Source organism: Rhyacophila brunnea, unplaced genomic scaffold (assembly GCF_057557595.1).
Source record: "Rhyacophila brunnea isolate RB1 unplaced genomic scaffold, BYU_Rbru_1.0 scaffold_13, whole genome shotgun sequence".
Classification (NCBI taxonomy): domain Eukaryota; kingdom Metazoa; phylum Arthropoda; class Insecta; order Trichoptera; family Rhyacophilidae; genus Rhyacophila; species Rhyacophila brunnea.
The window spans coordinates 23,530,588-23,551,548 of NW_028232785.1; the positions used below are offsets into that span (position 1 = coordinate 23,530,588).

The following is a 20,961-nucleotide window of genomic DNA, read 5'->3' on the forward strand; positions in this document are numbered from 1 at the left end:
ACCCGTTCAATTTGAGTGCCATTGATGAGGATAGCGTTTGGTTCATCAGAGAAGTTTGTCATTACGTTTCGTCAGCTGAATGCAGAACTATTCTAACTCACATTTGAAATATTTTGCAGAAGAGTTTTTTGAAACAGCCTACTTCAGTTATTTATTATTTATATGGACAAGTGTATGCACCATTTTTTTCATCAATAATCCTACTAAAATATGATGCATCCATTTATCCATAAAGATAATAAATAATTTCAGTAAGTTGTTTCAAAAAACTCTCCTCAAAAATTTTAAATGTAAGTTAGAATAGTTCTGCATTCAGCTGACATTTTCCTTTAAATCTACTTTGTGACTTTCATTTGTAAGCTTCTGCATCCTGTCCTGGAAATCTTTCAGTCAGTTCAACAATGTCGTCTGCAAAACGGTGATAATTAACGCAAAACCAAAATGTCTCCAGATAGTGATGGATTAGTGAGATTCTACCGTACTTATCTACTGATTGAATAAAAATATTGTAAAAACTTTGCATATAAAAGAAATAAAAACTATTGAAATTGTTATTTTTATGCGCTCATGATGGCCGAGCAGCTAAAGCGTCAGCCTATAACATTATTGGTCCCAGGTTCGAATACTGGATCTGGCAAATACATGTATTGTTTTTAAATTTGTGTTTGGAGCCACAATATGACTCTACTAGTTTGTACAAGTGGCTAATATCCATTTCTCGTAAAAAAAACAAAAATCTGTTAATACAAACCTGTGGAGGCCCATATGATCTTATTAGGATCGGACATGGTGAGTGTTACCAGTATAACAACACATACAGTCGTTTGATTCGAAAATTGGACTGCCTTCAAAATTTGTAATACTGAATGCTTATAAGATTTCTTCATTTGAATGAATTTAGAACTACGCTCTTTACAGTATAAAAAGTATTGAATGATATGTCAAATGTTAGCATGTGGCGCCCTCACTCAGCGGATAACTTATATTGGTGGATCTACATCGTCGGTGTTTTGTAAAAAGGGCGAATTAACCAAAATGCTATTTTACAGGAGGATTTTTAACTATTGACATTTATTTGTTTATGAACTGTGGATGATTATAAATATCTAACAAATTTATAATAAAGCTTAGAAAGAATACTGTCATTATAATAGGCATTATTATATAATATTTTAAAAGGCCTAATATGTCACATTCGCTTTTTATTCGTAATTTTAATTAATTTAATTTTAGTCGATTATCGTTTTTATGTACTTTCCTGTGGACATACAAATTCGCCGTTTATACACAACAAAGCTAGTGGGGTACATATTGCATTTTCATTAAAATCTCAATTTCGCCAAAACGGTTGATTCGCCCTTTTTACAAAACACCGACGATTTCTGGAGGGCAATTTTTGAACGAAGCAGTATCTAACTACGCTATTCAAGCAGCCTGCTTCGATTTTGTATGAGAAAATTTATTTCTGCATTAAATTTTACAAAAGAATCTAAGTTGCGGACGCTTTTGAGTTTCACACGCTTCCCCGGTAGAGGCGCTAGTTTGTCACTGCGACTGGCGGTTGTCTATTTTAATTTTGACAGAATATCGTCATCTAATGTTTTTATTGTTTTTTGTCTTTTAAATATGATCATTTGAAGTGTTCCTTTGTATTTAAATATAATATAGGTACATACATATCAGTTTTGTAAAGTACATTCTCGTATTTAATATTGTAATATCAATATTATAAGGCAAATATTTAACGTATGTAGTTTCTCTAAGGATTAATAATTAGCTATATACTTTAACAATAATCCGCTTTATTAATGCTGCTATAAACGGTTACTGATAAAATATGATCATGTCATTAGCATATTTTAGGTTATTTTCTTGTTTACATGTTGACTTGATCTGTCATTGGCTATTATGTGAGCATAGACAAAAATATAATACAAACTCTCACGTGACCATAAATGTTCGTCTTATATTGCTTCATACAAAAATTGCCCTCCTGCGCATCTATTCTATACATAAGACTGCTATCGAGGGTAGTTTAGTATATTTATGTAATGAGTTTTTATAATCATTACAATAAGTTAGCTGTCTGTCACACTCTAAAAGTTACTATGGCCAAGAGAGGTGCTGTTAAAACATAGCACTTATTGTAACAATTATAATACCTACCCTCGATAGCAGTCTTGTGTATAGAATAGATGCGCTGGAGTCCAAATTATTCTTCCAATATCGGGGTTATATTGTATGTTCGATGAAGAACGTTGCATTCTGAAATCTTTTGTATTATTCATTGAATAAAAAATGATTAATTAAAAAAGATATATAACAATTTTATTATTTAATTATCATCCATAATATACATATAATTAACAAAAATAGGTATTTATAACATTTTCGAAAAATAAAGTATAAATAATTAAAAAGTGTTACCATAACAAATTAAAAGTAGCCTCTTAAAATAACAACTCAAACCCATCTTTACCTGCCGGCAAAAACAAAAACAAAAACTGATTCATTAATAAATAAGGCCGAGGTACGTAGAATGTCACGAATTTAAATTCTAATAGATTCATCGTTTGTACAATTCAATTTGAGACATTTTTACCATCCGATCTTCATGCACTCACCAATGGTAAATGCACACCGACACAAAATACAGTTAATTCTCGTTTATATAACAAATTAACACAATAAAACAAACCTTATTACATACTACGTAAAGAACTGTGTAAAACTGATGTTTGAAATTGAAAGTGTATAGAAGAACTGACAGATGTCACCCATCACTAGTGTCTTCACACATGTTTTTTTCGCTATTCATTAAACAGACAATAAATAGCATGTAGCAATTTCGTGACATCCCATGTATTTCGGCTTTAAATGCGTAAAACCACGCCGACCAATTACGCCCAGATTAACATAGTACTTTTCCATCGTATGTATGTATATTCATAAAATATCAAATTCAGCTGTGTTTGTCAGTGAACTTTTTCTATGCTTCACGATATTACTATGGCGGTGACGGGTTTTTAAGGACACACTTCTCTTATTAAAATCACTGTAATTCCGATAATTTGTGGCTTAGTATTTCATAATTATTTAAACAGATGTTACTGTATGTTTAATTTTTTAAATTATGCAAATCAATCGACAGTAGCTAGTAATTTGAGTTTAAAGTCGGACGAGATAACTCGCAAAATTTGCATGGCCTATTGATCACGGCCTAAGTGCGAGAAAACTCGCTGAAGGCATAGAACGGATTAAATAGAATCAGCCGCCATTTTTTATATTTCACGATCCAACTTTAAAAATGATTTTTAATTAGACTCAGAGGTTACTGACTTTGAAACCAACAGCGCCAGTATTTGTGCAATCAATAGTGCAGTGAATTTTATTGATTTATTAATACATACATCTAAAAGTAATGAAATTACAACGAATGAGTAACTAGCGATGTCTTTAGATAGTTTGAAATTATTGGTCAGTAATTGTAACTTATTTTTTAATGAAAATAACCAGCGCCACACTTTGATGAAAAAAGAAAGATTCAGAAGTTTATACACAAAATTAATATTTAAAAATTAAACTTATTATTATTCAGTATATTCTAAATATTCTATATGTAGGTATTAGTGGAACCCTGATTTTACATTCCCGGAATCCCGCCGTTTTCCCACTATTTGCATGTATTTTGTGCATTCCCGTTACATTCTAGTAAATTAATTCCCAGTTTTACATTTTCATTTCCCGCAATTGTCGTCTGAAATATTCAATTCAAATTCTTATTAAAATTATTTATTTGAACACATTAAATTCAATGGATGGCACTCGTTGGAATCCCAGACGCCAGAGGCGAATGCATACCTTGTATTCATTGAACTAAGACTACAAATTCTAGTGTTGGTGAGTTTTTAAAATTCAATTAAACCCTGCATAACCAAGTCATAATAAATAGTAAAAAATATTAGTCTATCTAAAATTATATCATTCATCCTTAAATTATTGTAGATATTTCATAGATGGAAGAATATTTTTTATTGATTATGGCTTGAATGAAATGAAATGAGACCTATTAGGTCCATACTCTGACTCAACCACAAATTGAAAAACAATATGTGTATTTGTCAGACCCAGGATTCGAACCTGGGACCCACAATACTATAGGCTGACGCTTAATGAATTTTAAAAAACTGACCAACACCATCTGTAAAATGTATTCTTAATTCAACGAAAACAAATAACTATGAATGAAAAAGGGTGCACAATTTTGTCGTATCGCCCATACCATACCTAAACTATTATGGTTTGGTTTAGGCAGGGTTTAATTTAATTTTAAAAACTAAGCAGCACCATTTGCAAACTGTATTCTTAGTTCAATGAAAAAAAATAAGTATGACTGACAAAGTTTAGCCGGCTCGCATATCAGAACTCGTCTCGTCTAAAACATGTCGAATACGTCGATGTGACGTCATCGTTATTTAACGAAACAACAAATCACATGTTGCCAAATGGAGCTTCGCAGATTGATCGAATGCAACTGTTTCGTCTGAAAAAAACATCTGGCTGTTGCAATCGACATGTTGCATCCTTCTTGGGCTCCGAGTTAGAGGGTCGAAGTCACAAAGAAACACCTACGAATTGGTCATTCCTATACAAGCTCGCCGATCACCGCATTCAAATATTAATACGTTTCGAAGGCTACGCGCGACTGTCGCTAGATAGATGTGCGAGGTTGTGTCATGCAACACTGGCCGGCCGGTCTCGGAAGTTTTGATTTATGGCTGTCGGGCACACGAGGCGAGTTGTGATGTGTGAGCCGGCTTAGCGTGCACTATTTATGTCGAATCTTAACAGCCTACCCCTCGCAACTGCCAGATGCATGTGTGCGTTTCTATTTATAGACATGTCAGCAGTACCCGAGACTAAGGTTACACAATGCTAACCTTTTATTTTTGTTTACACCTCAGCGAATAAAAACTTTATTGGTTCAAGAAGAAGAAGAGAAAAGGAACATTGTCGAAAAGGAGAATGAACAAGTTGACATAGTATGCTCCAAACCGATTTGTATGATTTTTAATAACGTTTTCCCTTTTTTTTAATGTATAAAACGTAAAATCAGGGTTTGCCTATTTATATAAATTCTATATAAAAAAAAAACCTTGTGCACTGAGCTAACTCGTGTCCGGAAATTTGTACGTATGCAGTTCACCGTATCACACTTCACTGTGAAATGTTGTATCGGAAATATATCGTCACTGTTCTGGCAGAAAATACTAATTCGAAAAAATGAAATATTGAGTTAGTACCAAAATGTTCCTTATTTCAAACTTTACCGTCTGGAAACCTTTTTAATAAATAAACAGTCTTTATTTTAAAGTCATCCTTTTTACGATTATTTAATAAAGTCACATGATAGACCATTATTTCAAACATTTTAACAACTTCAAAGTCAAATTAATCAAAACTAGTATTCTCCAGTTAGGTGTGTGCCAGAACAGAGACCATATGGTCGTATAGTACCGACATAAAATTCATGTCTAAATAAAACACGGTTCTTGTCGGTGTACACTTTACAGGAAGCCAGCAGCAAACAAATTTTGAAAATAGCCGATACACTGGATTATTTGTTAGGTTAGGTTAGGTTTTCATTTTTAAATTCATGAATTTTGCCAAAATCTGCTATGAATATTGAATCTAATCTAATAAAATTGGTGACCGTATATTATACGGTCATCTTTTTCCGATAAGAAAGCTCACGGCGAACGGTGCCGCGGTGAATATTTTACGTACAATTTACATATAACCGTCCTAACTATGTATTGTATTTTTTTTTATTTATTATAATCATTCACCTCCATCCAATAAGGAGTCTTCACTACAACACAACTAAAAATGAGACGTTTAGCCACCCCGGTACGATTCGTGATGTACAATAGCTGCCCGACATACGACACAAATGTACAAGAGCTCGTATGGACCAGTATTGTTCGGAGAAATTTTGTATACACTTCAGGAACGTTATTGGTGCTGTATTCCATCTAGTAGCGGGGCAGGATTATTCAGGTCTTCGATAACGGTTTATTCCTAGTTACTACGAGCTGCACAGTTCTTTGAACCATTTTTTCGTCTGGACGCATCTTTGGTTGACGCAGTGCGGACACCTAAAGAAATAATGTTGCCATTAGTAATGTTATGTATGCATAAATCTCCTCTCTATGATATCTCCCCAATGATAATAAACTGTCTTTTATTTAATACATCGACAGCCTAAGTCATGGCCCCCAAGCTCGGATGTTTGGCGGGCCCCCCTACCTATCGCTAAGGATAAAGGCAGCGTTTTCCAAATCGTGTACACGGTAAAATTAATGTGTATATTAGTGATTTTTTGTATGTTTTAATACATCCATTTGAATTATGGAGTTGTCGAGTATTGATACACAATTAAAAATTGTATCGTACAACCACATAATTTTAAATAAAAATATTACTGAAGGAAAATAGTACCGCAGGATATTTTTTTTACTATTAAAGCATATTTGTGATGTGTGTTTATCTCACTTATCTCGCCTTGCCGGGCCCCTCCTGAGCCCGGGCCCCACGGCTAGAGCCCTGTAAGCCCCCCCCCTTGTGGGGGCCATGGCCTAAGTTATTAATTATGTACTATTGGAATATTTGATCGGTATGGTTTCGACTATTACAGTAAAACCTCGTTACTACGAATTCCACGTGACCGAAAATTGAAAAAAAATTCGAATTACGAATTATGAAATGTATGGGGGAAAAATATTAAAATTTTTTTTTTTTTTTGATTTTCATCAATATCGTTGGACCACATTCTTTCGGGAATATGGTGACGGCACAGGCTTATTATGATGACTGATGAGTTGATGACAGCTCAAAACATGTTTCAAATAAAAAAAAATCATTCATTCAAGAATATTATACATATTTATAACCTAACATAAAAACAACTCATAAATTTAAATTGTGTTTAAAATTTTATAATAAATCTTCTTCTTCGACCATGTCCGATCCTAATAGGATCATATGGGCCTCCACAGAGTAGAGGTTTGTATTAACAGATTTTGTTTTTTTTTTTTTTTACGAGAAATGGATGTCAGCCACTTGCTCAACCTATTAGGTCCATACCCTGACTCACACACATATTGAAAAACAATATGTGTACTTGCCAGACCCATGATTTGAACCTGGGACCCACGGCATGATAGTCCAACGCTTATGCCGCGCGGCCACCGTGGGCGTACAAAATTTACAAATAATAAATGGGACATTTCAAAAAGCCCAGCTCAGTATATTTTTAGCGATTCTATTGAAGCAGATATTTCAAATACTAATATGTACATAGTTAGTTTTAGTTCCAGTTGAGTATGCGACTTATGTCGTATACGCACGCCAAACGCTCTATATAGTATTCCAAATACTAGCAAGTATTTTGGAACAAGTTTCGATACTAAGTAGTGGTAGTAAGTATACTTAAGTAGTCTTTAAAATCGACCAGTTTTCCCACCTCTAATGGGTACACTGGTACACTAAAGGCGCTGGAATGGATTGACATAAAATATCTTACACACATTAACTTCGGCGCTAGCAGTGTCTAAAATTAATTACAACTTAGATTTACCACTTGGTCTCATCGCAAATAACTATATACAATTGGTTTTAATACAACCAAGTTAAAAAAACCGGAATCAAAATATATAGTATGCTGTCAATTGTCTGCAAAGGTAGTTTCTTGTGCCGTACCTGTTGGTAAATTGGGAGCCTAGTCTCTTTCCAGATGCTAAATGCTTCGATACGATGTCAGTCATGGCCTCGATGAACAGAGGATGGTCGTTCGGAGCCGATGCTCTTTCGATTTGCTCGACTCCCAGCTTGAAACAGAAAAACACCAATTTATAAAATGTGTTTATACCTATCAAAGAATTCGTTTTAGGAATTTTGAAGGAGGTTCAACTTTTCAATAGAACAATAATTATTGTAACTGTTGTGTTGGTAACAACTTCATTATTTTTTTCTTCTATTGGCAGCCCCAAAAACAAAATGGTGGATTGAACCTTGTTGCTTTGTTTACATAACCTACGTGGGTCAATGGCGAAGAGTGGAGGTAGGCTGTTAAGATCCGCCATAAATAGTGCACTTTGTCAGTCATACGTATTTGTTTTCATTGAAATAAGACTACAATTTACAGATGGTGTTGGTCAGTTTTTAAAATTCAATTCGAGCATGATTGGCAAAAGGCTGGGATTCCTATAGGTGTCACATGGTGTCTGTGTGGTCTGCGTAAAAGGTGAACAAACATGACGAGATTTAGCACACCTCTTTTCCTAAATCCTTGCAGTACTCTATGTCCATCTCGTGGAGTGTCTCAATGTGCTCGTTCACGAAGGCGATCGGTACCAGTATGAAGTTCTTGCGGCCCTGCCTCACGTAACCCTGCAACATACAACAATGCCATTGGTCAGTACAACTCGTCAAGTGGATCAATGTAATTTAGTTAAAATTCACAAAAGGCAACTTAACACTTTACCTACAACTCCTGCCAACATGATATAGGTATCCAAGCGTTACGATCCGCACACGCATTGGAGTAGTGAAGGTGGGAATACAGGACCCCGGGCACTCACCTGTTGTTGTAGGTGACAAGCATATCCGTCACTCTGAACATTGGCTTTATATCTTGCGTGCCGACATCGATATCGACGGCTGACCAGGTTCACACACATTGTTTACAGCAGTGTTTCCCAATTGCCAGTCCACAAATAGTATTGTCGCCCATTTTAAAATGCATAATAAGCCAAAAATTATTTATAAATATACAAAACAATCCTGAAATTTTGGTTCAAGCGGGATTAGAACACATGTTTTTTAATTGCTAGGTGATGGCTTTAACCATTAAGTACTGACCTAACTGTCAACCTTGTAGATATTACCCAATAACTACACTACCAGCGCATCTATTATATACACAAGGCTGCTATCAGTGGCTATCGATGGTAGTATATCATATTTACGTACTATAATTGTTACAATAAGTTAGTCCTCAAAATTCGCTTTAAAAGTTAACACAGCCAAAAGAGGTGCTGTTAAAACATAGCACTTTTTGACAGTTCAGACGGTTAACTTATTTTAACAATTAACTGCCCCAATACAAATATGACAAATTACCCTCGATAGCCATCGCTAGCAGCCTCGTGTATAGAATAGATGCGCTGAGGTGTTTTTAAATTACGTCAATACTGGCTATTCTTGATGTTCTCATTAAAGACAGGTTCAATTTACCCTGATCGCGTCGTCAGTGTAGGGCTCAAGCCAGGGAAGCGGGCCGACCTTGGACTGCCACACCAGTTGGTAGGGATTGTCGATGCCCATCGTCCTCAGTGTGGCCACTGTTGAGTGGACACTGGAGGCCACTTCGCTGGGATAATTGTCACCCCTGCTTACGGCCTGAAAAGGAAAAATATTGCATAGGTAACAAGGTTGAGTAAATCAATCTATGTACATGATTATAATATATCTTACATATTTTAAAAATACGGTAAAATTAACTTTATTTACATTATGTAAATAAAGTATGTCAACGCGTTCTTCCACCCCTTTATAAGAATGTTTCCTTTTTTTTTTTGAACTGGCAATGATTTTCTTTGCCGAGACATAATTGGAATGGGTGTATGCAAAAATAAATACAGTCGAACTTGGTTATTACGATCATGGAAATAGCGAGATCTCGGATGTAATGAGGAAACATTCGTTGACATTTCAATTTATGATTTTCTCTATACATTAATTCACTTTTATAACGAGCTACTTCTCGGGTATACAGAGCAAAACTGTTAATGTGTCGATCGTTTAAAAACAACATTTTCGACCCTAAGCAATAAAATCCGACCGGGCAGTTAACTAGACCGATGCCGCCGGGATCGGATTACGTTTATGACACTAGTTAAGTGTCCAAGTACCTAATTGGTGTTTTCGCCGACAACATTGAAACAGTATGACACGCATATGGTTGAAATTGCTTCTAAAAAATCCAATCTTTGTGAAGTCAGTAGGTACCTACCAGCACCGGCGGCTCAGCACTTCATTACAATAAACAACTTATTTTGTAGTTTATGAATGCTATGCTTGTTTCGGGGATTTTTACGATGGTTTTCAGATTTTTTATGTTCTATGCTTATCTAGCTTAGCTATTTGACACCCACGGTGGCCACGCGGCTTAAGCGTTGGACTATCACGCCATGGGTCTCAGGTTCGAATCCTGGGTCTGGCAAGTACACATATTGTTTTTTAATTTGTGTGTGAGACAGGGTATGGACCTAATAGGTTGAGCAAGTGGCTGACATCCATTTCTCGTAAAAAAAAAAAAACAAAATCTGTTAATACAAACCTCTACTCTGTAGAGGCCCATATGATCCTATTAGGATCGGACATGGTCGAAAAAAAAAATGCTTAAATAGAACGTGGCGCGAAAAATGTTATAAATATAACGAGTAATGCTTATAACGAGCAAATTCAGTCGGATTCCATCTTCCTCGTAATAACCAAGTTCGACTGTACAACGCTCGTCTTGAATTCATTTCAATGATGTCATGCCATTGAATTGATCATCTTTATATAAACTTAACTTTTAACACGTAATTTTAAGACGTAAATTGCAGGAAATAAAAATGTAAAACCGGTCATAGCCTTAACGCCATCAAAGAAAGTAGCTTGAATAAGTATACCTTGAGTGGCAGACTGTGGGCGCTGTACATGATGATGACGTCATTCCTCTTGTCTTCTGGGAACTTGGCCAGCTGTTCCTTGATCCTCTCGGCAACCACGGCAGCCAGCATCGGGTGATTGGCCCATCTATCTATCACGCTGAATTTCACGCCCTTCGGTGCCGCCCTATCAATAAGAACACAAGCCATAGAATAACAAACGTAGAGATTACTCATTCAAGTTATTAGTTAATAAAGCTTGCAGTCAGATAATTACTCGAGTGGTTTGATTTACAACCCAGTGACATCCCTAGACAAAATGCCGCCCCATTTTTTTTATACAGTATTTTTTATCATTCTTTCTTGACAATAGCTAAGAAATGTGTTGTATGGATACATTACTAACAAAATATATACCACTAATACATACCAAATTAATTTTATAAATATATTTTGACGTTGGTAATACAGTAACTTCTTACATTTCATTTTTGCGATACATTAATTTGTTCTGTCTTGGTGAATTAAGGGCGATCAGTGTGGTTTTTCTTCTTCACAAAATTTAGCAACATTTGTAATGCTATTTTTAGCCTTAGATCGCAAAGGTTTATAGGGTTTCCATGGAAATAAGCCGAACCGAATGGTTTATGACGGTCTCACCTTACGCCGAAACCGTTTATTGCCGTAATAAAACTTGTCGAGTGTTCACCCACTTATCTTCGGATTTGTATATACGGGCGCCGCCGTGTTCCATTATGCTCCATTCAAATAACGGTGTTTGTAAATGCGCGTCTATTTGAAACAAGTATTCCTTATATTAAAACAGAAAATTTTTTTTTTCTCTATGGTCAGTTTTTGATGTCTATGGGCACTTAACTGTCAAATAAATGACAATTTCTCACATTTTGCCGCTAGATATCCCTAGTGGTCCATATATTTTGAACTCGCTATTACATTTACTTTCATATTATTTCTTTTATTTTTCGATTAATACTACATTATGGCCGGATAATCCGAATGCCGAATAAATGTTATTGAATAAATAATCATTACAATATAAACAAATGAAAGTAAATGGTTATCGTGATAGTATACCTACCTACCATATAATTATTATGCATAAATCGATTCCAGCATAATCATGTGAATTGAGTTGTTCAAAATATTATATTACTTGTATTTATTTGATTTCATGAATCTGCGTCTGATGTGTATTTACTAACGAGACTCTTAAATTTGAAAGTGTCGCCTCTTTTACGAAATTTGCGGCATTGTAGATTAGCTTTATCTACGAAAGCAAAGTTTACTACCTATAAATAAAGCATTCATGATTGAATAAAATGAAGCACCAATTATAGAATCAATTGTAAAATAGATAGTACCATTAGACAATAATCAAAATAATACACTGAATCATAATGAAATACGGAAGAAAACAAGTACCTATGACAATTATCAACAAACGCGGGCTGTCAGTTGCGATCTGTCAAAAATGGACTCTGCCGAATTTAGCAATCGGTTCGCTAATTTTATGGTAGAGGGGCATTAGGTGTTCGGGTTCGGCGAGATGCTTATGTACTAAATTTGGATGAACGCAATTATACGGGCGTATTATATATCTGGCGTAAAATCGCATTCGAAAATTTTGGATGAACACCCTATTAGACATTATTAAATCGATTTCTGGTTACCAACGGACATCGCGACCCGACAAAGAAATTACAGTCCTGTTAAACCTTTTATGTTAATTAATACATTTTGTTTCCAACCAGTGTGCCGATTTTTTAAAGATATTTTCGTTATTACTAAGTTTAGGTAGTTATTTCTATAAATATACCAAATGATTCTCCTCGATTTGCCACCCTTCGAGTAACTGCCGCCCCCAAGCGACGGTCAATCTGCCTACCCTCACGGGACATCACTGTTGAAACCTCACTAAAAAAAATTATCTACTGACATCCACTGTATCGATTCAACTTCGAGGCTTCAGAGCAGGCTCGCACGTCTCAACTCGTCTCATCTGCGCCACAGCCATAAATCAAATTTTATAGGAATGTCGAATTCATGTTTATTTATTTAAGAAAAAAAAACATTGTGGACATAACAAATCAAAATTCAGGACGATCACATGAGATTTCTTCTTCGGCCATATCCGCCCCTTAATTGGAGCATATGGACACCACACGGCGGCTCCAAGAATCCCTGTCGCTCGCCAGTCTTCTTGCTTCGTTCTAGGTCAAACCAGCATCCCGTAGCTCCGCCATATACACTCTATAGATAGTATTTAGCGGCCTTCCAGGACGCCGGTATCCGGTTGCCTTGAAGAATAGGCAAGCCAGGTTGAGGTTCTCTTCTGGCATCCGCAGCACAAAGCCGAGTCAGGTCCAACGTCGCCTCTTCACTCTCAGCGTGATGAGAGTCATACCACCGCACACCCATTATCCGTCGCAAACATGTTTTCGAAGCTCAGTATACAAGTGCTCTGAGTCTTCGTAAGGTGCCATGATTCGCTACTGTAAAGCAGCACCGTCAGAATGCAAGCGTCGAATAGGCGGCATTTGGTTTTGACCGAGTACAATCGTGAGTACCAGACATTCCGCATCGAGTTGAATGTTGCTCGAGCCATTCCCATTCGGATAGCGAGCTCTCTCTGCAAAATGCCATCTCCCGTGATGAGACATGAGATTTACATTATAACAAATATTACTCTCACAAGAGAGAAGAAAAAAATAAAAAAAATAGACACAAAATGCAAAGTACATTAATGAAAATGTCTTTGGGGGGTGCGTTTACTCGTCTTGCACCCATCGCTAATGGTGTCTGATAGGCTCGACTCGAGGAAACAGTTCTGACCCAGAATAAGTCATGGCTGCGACCACATAGGTAATTGACAGGCACATATAAATTTTAATTCTTTAGGACGCCAGGATTAGAAACCGTCCGTCGTGACAGCAGGCAAAAATGTTTCAAGAGCAGAAGTGAACTACGAGATTCAAGAGAGTGAAAAGCCTTGTAGAAAGGCAGTCGGAAAGTAATTGTTTGACGGATTATCAAAAGAAAAATAGTATATGTCTTAAAATAAAGCCATCATCACAGAACACAAAAACAGGACAATAAATTAAAAAGAAGCCTAGATGTTATCATTATTTTTGATAAATTATCAATATTTTACCGGGACTTGTAGTGGTCGAAGATGGCATTGAAGCTGGAACCGGACGTGGCACAGCTGTACTGTGGATATTGGGAGAAAAGAACCACATTCTCGGCGCCCTCTCTGAAAACAAACCCATAAATATTATCTTATTAATGTAATTTAAATTATCATTTTATGGTTGCGATTTAATAGCGCTGTGTAGTGTAATGGATGAAAGCTTTTTGGGTCATAGATACCATCGGTCTATCTTGTAAACCTAAAACATTCCAAACAACTTTGTTTTCGGAAGATGTTTGGAGCATATTTATTATGTCAACGTGTCTTTCACTATTTTTCGAGAATGTTGAACTTTTCTTTCGTCTTTCTCTGCCGAAACTTAGAGCCTGCCCAAAATGACGCGATTTAACACTCAAGCACTTCCGAGGTACAGATGCCTGTCCACATGTACTCGTGGTGTATCGCCAGTCTCTCGAGTATGCACGAGTCGAGGTGCTGTGGTGGCAATGATTGCACTCAGTAACTATCAGTGTGTTTTGTTGGTCAAGGTAAGTATGGCATTGTTATTTTTTTTGCAAAATGGAGCGTAGGGACTCGTAAGAAAAGCGGTATGTGGACCCAGTATACAGTGAGACACACGCCATCTGGACAAGCTCTTAATCGAATGGGTGTAAACACAAAACAAATGAACTTAAACAATCGCATTGTGTATAAATATGTCTATGAATAAAATGCACATATTGAATTCATTTTAATGGTAGCCAGTCATTGAATTGAAAGTGTTTTATTTTTTAATTTTAATAGCATTTTGAATCTTGCAGATGTAAAACGGGGGAAATAAAAACATAAAACCGGGAATTAAACATACTAAAATGAAACAGAATTGCAGAAACTGTGTACACATAGCGGAAATTGGATTACCACTGGATATTACGATCTCCTGCAAAGTTGAAAATTTTGTAGATTTTAATGTATATTGCCAGATGTCATAATATTTTACACTACAGGTCATAATGTGTAATAGCGCATGTACACGTGCATGGATTTACTTATTTACCAATTGTGTGTAAATAAAACTATCGCGATAGTAACTGTTTACATGCAAAAGTGCTAATTATCTCGGCAATCTCATTCTTTATTCGTAAGCGAGACGCGATGTTGTCATTGTATGGTGGTATTTGACAGGTTGTGACAATTGGTAAACATCAAAAATTCTTTGCGCGGTGTAATTATAATTATTTATGGCAGGTTTGCCACTATCGTTTTACTGCGCATGTGCATACACCATGCAAGTTCCAAATATCACGTGAAGATTCAGAAGCTTCTGAATTTTTTTGATCCATGCTTGCAATTTTGCAACTTGCACGATATTACGTCTTTACACATGCATTTTCTTGTTATGGCCCTGATAATACATACTGTCAGCAGTAAATCCATGCACGTGTAAATGTGGTATAAGAAGTATTATATGACAAGAAAAGAGCATCATGATAATTTTATGGATGCAGAACGCCCAATCGTGAAATCATACTTACTTCTCGACGAGATCCAGAGCTTCTCCAGTCATCGGGGACACATATCTGAAGAGGACGTAGGGTTTGTGAGGGGCGGTGGTGGGGCTAGCCACGTCCAAGCTCTTGCAGAGGGCAGCGCCTTGCTTCTCGGTCCATTTGAGAATGGGAGAACCTCCACCGATCTCTTCGTACTTCTTCTGTACCTCTTCCGTCCGCCGCTTGGCTATCCACGGCCCTAGACGACTGGACAAAATTAAAAATATTGTATTTAAAATTTGAAACAATACAAAGGATTAGGTCTGTATTGACTATATTTAGGTCGAGGCATGAAGTTGTGAATTTAGCTCGCAGTGCTATTATTGCTTACTCTTCGAATGCAATGCGACGAACCGTTTGCAGAAAATGGTAATATATTAATAAATATTCAGTCAAAAATCTTCATTTACTGTGAACAGGTTAAAACGCAATTTATCAATAACTAGTACTACCCTCGCAATTCAGTCCCTTGGCCCCAACATCCTGAAGTGGGCCCTCATTTCACGATATTTGCTGGGGTCCTCTAGCTATCGCTAAGGTTAGTGCCTGTGTAATGCTCTACAGCAGTGTTTCCCAAATGGTATTTTGCAGAACCCAACGGTTACGCCAGGTAAAATTAAAAGTAAGTATTCCATGTATTTTTAAATAAATCCATTTGAATTATTGAGTTGTCGGCACCAACCAGTCTCATAACTTTCGAGTATGTCTGTGACTATGAGGGTTTCCTTACCTCTGCACCGGCAACTGTATCATATCTCGATCAGTCATGATCCTCAGTAGATAATCGTGGACTTGGTCCGTGGTCTGCGGCCCTCCCATGTTGATCATGACGACCGCGGTCTTTGGTTTGGACACTTGGGCTGTTGCGAAACGCCTCTGTGTCGCTAACGACACAATTGACTGATTTTCTGCTCTGCCCTGACCAGTCAAGCTGCTCTTAGCTGTGAAAGACAAAAAGAAAGAAAATATATAATTAGATTTTTATTCTACAAATTTAAGATGCGATCTGGCAAGAAAAGCGGCGGATTCATTTCAATGTTGTGAATCGGTTTGCAGTTGGAAGCGTTCAACAACACATTAACCAACAATCTATTGTCACAAAAAAGCTAAAGACGTCTCCACATTGTGCATGTCAACATGATCGAGGTTGATCATCTGGTGTCCTTATGAGGTTTCCTATAAGCATATTTAAGAACGCGTCCAGAAGAAATTTCTTCGATGTCTTTATTTTAAGACATTTAACTATTTTTCTTTCAATAATTCGTCGAATGATTATTTTCCGACTGCCTTTCTACAAGGCATGCTTACTTTTCACTCTCTTGAATCTCGTTGGTCTCTTCTTCTCTTGAAACACTTTTGCTTGTTAGCGCGAAGGATGGTTTCCAATCCTGGTGTCCTAATAAATTTGAATTTACATGCGCCTGCCAATTACCTACGTTTCCTCGTTTAAAGCCTATCAGGCACCATTAGTGAGGGGTGAAGGATTAGTAAATGCGCTCCCTAAAGACATAGACATTTTCAGTGATGTACTTTGCATTTTGTTTTTGAAACATTATTTTTCTGTGTAAAATTGTAAGTTTTTTGTTTTCAAAATTTTATTTTTCTGTATTAAATTGTACTTAAGTGTGTTTTGATTTAATTTGTTTTTCTGTTATTATGACATATTATTATCAATATTTGTTATAATGTAAATCTCATGTTGTGTACGTCTTGAATTTAGATTTGTTATGTCCACGATGTTTTGTATTCTTAAATAAATAAATGAGACGTCTAATTACAAAAAGCGACAAGTCCACAATTCAATATTTTCGGGAAACAACGTTTTTATGTTTCAAGCTTCAATTATTTGTTTTAACGTGAGATAATTTTTTCCATTGTATTCTATGTCAAAATTAGAACCAAATGGCAATTTGTTTCAGCCGATACTCTTAAATGTAATAAATATAGGCAAAATAAAATTGGGCGTAGCGCTATTTGTACTTCACTTTTTAATTTACCCCGCATAAGGCACATATTTCCATGGCACTGTCATGAGTTTACCAGATGCTACAGCATGGGAGACGCCCTTTACAATATTGAACGTTCCCTTATTGGTTGACTTAAACACGCGCGAAATCAACCAAGCTTTAAATAATATGAAACACGGACTTGGCGCTTTTTGTAATAAATCGAGACTTAAAATATTTTTTTTCGAAGGGTTATGTCGCGTTTTGGAATTTATAGATCAATACATATTGTGTAAAATTATACAAAGAATACGTGCGTATTTTTTTCTCGATTTTGACCAAATGTGGACCAATGACATATTAAATGGACGACTCACTTCATACCCGGCGCGCACGAGAAATTGTCCATGAAAGTCATTCACAGATGTATAGGTAGATGTCACGTGACCATTGACGTATCCGTTTCCATTATGCGATACAAGCTTCGAGAATTTATAGTAATATAACCTTTATTGTAATGGCGTATTAGTGGCATGACTCATTGCGTTAGAAACAGATTCTCGGTTACTTACGACTTCTCGGAGATTAGACGCAAGCGAGCCTAGCGAATCACAGGCGACTGACTGTCCAATGGTTCCTGTCATTCAATTGCATTGAATAAACATTCATCAATATCTTAAAATGGCATTTTATAAATAATAAATAATACTAACACATGCAAAGTGATATCCCATCTTTCTTGGAGTGTTTAGTAGATTTTTTTACAATTTTTAACTAGGCACATTGGCATTTTGTAACATAATAATAACGGTGGAGTCGAAACCTGACAGTCAGAAATTTTGTATGGGCAGACCCAGCGGTGTCGCCAGACCGCTTGCAAGCAGAATGTTCATTTGAGCGTAGGATACCGATATTAAAATATGAATTTCGCCATCCGGGAGACCCGACACAAAGTGAGTGTCATTTTATTTTCTAGATGCTTCGTCCATATTAATGTCATTGATGTGGACGCCTCAAATAAATGATTCAGCAACATAAATATTTGCCTAATTTTTTAAACAAATTTAATTATTTGTTCAAATGAGTAACACCGACTTTTGAGTTAAAAATAATCTATTATAATATTATGTAACTGATAAACATGGCATTTATAAGGTATTATGTAATTAAATTATTGTCATTAAAAAAAATGATATTTTAATTAAAAACATTTTTCTATAGACGGATATTTTTATCTGTACAATTTATATACTAATTAGATTATGTAATAATTTACATTGTTAAAATAATGAGTTTTGAAGATATTATTCTGCCGCCTATGCAGTGGCGGATTTAGCAATTTTCAGAAGGTGGAAAACAATGCTCTCTACCTACTATCAGTAGATACCAGTGGCGAAGGGTGGAGGTAGGCTGTTAAGATGCACCATAAATAGTGCACATTAAACTTTGTTAGTCATAAATATTTGTTTTTATTGAACTAAGACTACAATTTACAGATGAGGTTGGCTAGTATTTAAAATTCAATTAAACCCTGCAAAAACCGACCTCTTATCTTATCTTATGAATGATATTGTATATAGGTATCAGCGGCGTAGGGTGGAAGTAAGCTGTTAACATCCACCATAAATAAGACTATAATTTACAGATGGTGAAGGTTAGTTTTCAAAAACCAATTAAACCGTGTCTAAACCAAGCCATAATAGCACCATCTGTAAATTGTACTTATTATTATGGCGGATCTTAACAGCCTACCTCCACCCTTCGCCACTGGCTGACTGTGTCCGTATTATCGCGGCTACAAGAAAATTTAATTGTAAACACGTATTATCGTGCAAGTTGCAAGATTGTATGCATGGATCAAAAGAATTTTCACGCGATAGTTGCAGCTTGCATGACGTCTGCGCAATAGAACGATTTCGACATTTACCAATTTTCACAACCTGTCAAATAGCACCATACAATGACAACACCGCACCGCGTCTTGCTTACGCTTGAAGAATGGGATTGGCGAGATAGCTAGCACTTTTGCCTGTGAACAGTTATTATCGCGATAGTTTAATTTAAAGACTATTGATGTCAGTAAATCCATTCACAGGGGATATAATATTAAACCGTTTGAATATTTTAGAAATGTACACATTATAAGGTGTAATTTAAAATTTTGGTGCTTTTTACTGGTTCTCCGTCATCGTAATCTGTCAGTCGCCATTTTGAATTTTAGCTATCTTTTTGTCATCGAATTATAGTACGCGGTCCAAGCCATTATAGTATTACAGCAAAAATTATAGGACGTGTAGAAAATGAAAGTTTTTTTGTTTGTCACATAAACATAACGGATAATTCGAGAAATTCCGATGCCCTGCTTAATTATAACACCTCTTACGACCGAAAAATGCTAACACCGGCCGCCGTCATTAACTGTCACGTTAGTTTTTTAGAGTAGGTATACAACACAAAACCACGTCCATAGACTAATATCGCACACTGAGATCTTATATTATTTATATTATACACCGTCCCTCGCTTCACACCCCTAACCAAACCGGCGAATTCAATTAATGAAAATTGTGGTTTTGACGTACTATACTTTTTTAATAGTACGCTGACGAAAATGTAACTTTTCGAATAGTACGCGAACCAAAATGTACTATAATTATAGTTCGGTTGGCAACACTGCGCTCACTGACAGAGGACAGCGGCCGGTGGCGGAGAACCAGTAAAAAGACCCAAAATTTTTTATGTCGAAGTTATTATATTTAAAGAGTTTTTATTTTTATACTTAATTATCCGGGTATTTTTTACACAAGAAGTTATTACCAGGCAGGTTAATGTCCGGGGGTTTTTGTCCAAGGAATAATTGTCTTAAACCTATCAGGAGTGGCGCCGGACTGAGTTATATTCGAAAAGCACAGGACCGTACGCAGTGGAGGATAATAGTGCAGATCTACATGCAGCAGTGGACATCTACAGGCCGTAGGAGAATGATTATAATGGGAACTTGTTTAAGGAAGAAATACAGTATTGTACAGTGATCACGATCCACATTCATGAGGAAGTTGACTAATAAGAGTATACCTAATATAACACGCTAACGGTCTTCTTTAAGGACATAAGACTTAAAACTGGCATTTATATTTTATCAAAAACCAAATCAGTGCCTAGCTATTTTTCTCATAAAACATATAAATAATCACAAAGCGTGGATTTGTTAATAGCATTGCATTTATTAATTATTATCTTGATTTCGATGTGTAATTAGTATGCAAGTGACATAACAGTATTTTTAATAAAAAAAAACGTCACGTCAGTTATCGAAAGCATAATATTAATGAGATTTATATACATACCGAGCCTGATAAAGCACGACCTCGCGTTGGCACTCATTTTCTATAACTGTTTTAAGTTTATTAATTCAAATTATCAATGTTTAATTAGTATTATTTTTAATTAAAGATTCACCGGCCGCCTTATCAGATTGCTTTCACTTCATGCATGTTGTCATTTTTTGACGAACAGTATTGCCAGTATTGCCATTTCTATTGATAGGTCAAATTTAAAGTAGGTATACTATTTATACTTGTAATAATTTTAACAAT

General features: G+C 36.1%; 1 protein-coding gene across 2 annotated transcripts; it reads right to left on the minus strand.

The window, feature by feature from the left end:
* Nucleotides 1-4,665: 4,665 nt before the first annotated feature.
* Nucleotides 4,666-20,859, minus strand: FeCH (ferrochelatase, mitochondrial). 2 transcript variants are annotated; one of them, XR_015069394.1, is made up of 10 exons: nucleotides 20,713-20,859; nucleotides 16,150-16,360; nucleotides 15,405-15,626; nucleotides 13,891-13,992; nucleotides 10,740-10,905; nucleotides 9,298-9,462; nucleotides 8,335-8,451; nucleotides 7,762-7,889; nucleotides 5,494-6,158; nucleotides 5,073-5,257 (listed from the first exon to the last, which is right to left on the minus strand). XR_015069394.1 is itself a non-coding variant. In XM_085940597.1 (9 exons), exons 1-9 carry the CDS (start codon nucleotides 20,747-20,749, stop codon nucleotides 6,089-6,091), a joined length of 1,218 nt encoding a protein of 405 aa, XP_085796723.1. In that variant the 5' UTR covers nucleotides 20,750-20,859; the 3' UTR covers nucleotides 4,666-6,088. The 2 variants fall into 2 exon arrangements, 1 of the variants encoding a protein (XP_085796723.1); XM_085940597.1 differs by having other exon boundaries at nucleotides 4,666-6,158.
* Between the last annotated feature and the right edge of the window lie 102 nt (nucleotides 20,860-20,961).

Bases quoted from the DNA above. Each gene is read 5' to 3' on its own strand.
- FeCH (XM_085940597.1), bottom strand. From the start codon at position 20,749: ATGAGTGCCAACGCGAGGTCGTGCTTTATCAGGCTCG. The intron at 10,906-13,890 runs GTAAAATATTGA...TCTTATTGATAG, and splicing joins TTCGACCACTACAAGTCCCG to GGCGGCACCGAAGGGCGTGA. The intron at 8,452-9,297 runs GTAAATTGAACC...TGTATGTTGCAG, and splicing joins ACACTGACGACGCGATCAGG to GGTTACGTGAGGCAGGGCCG.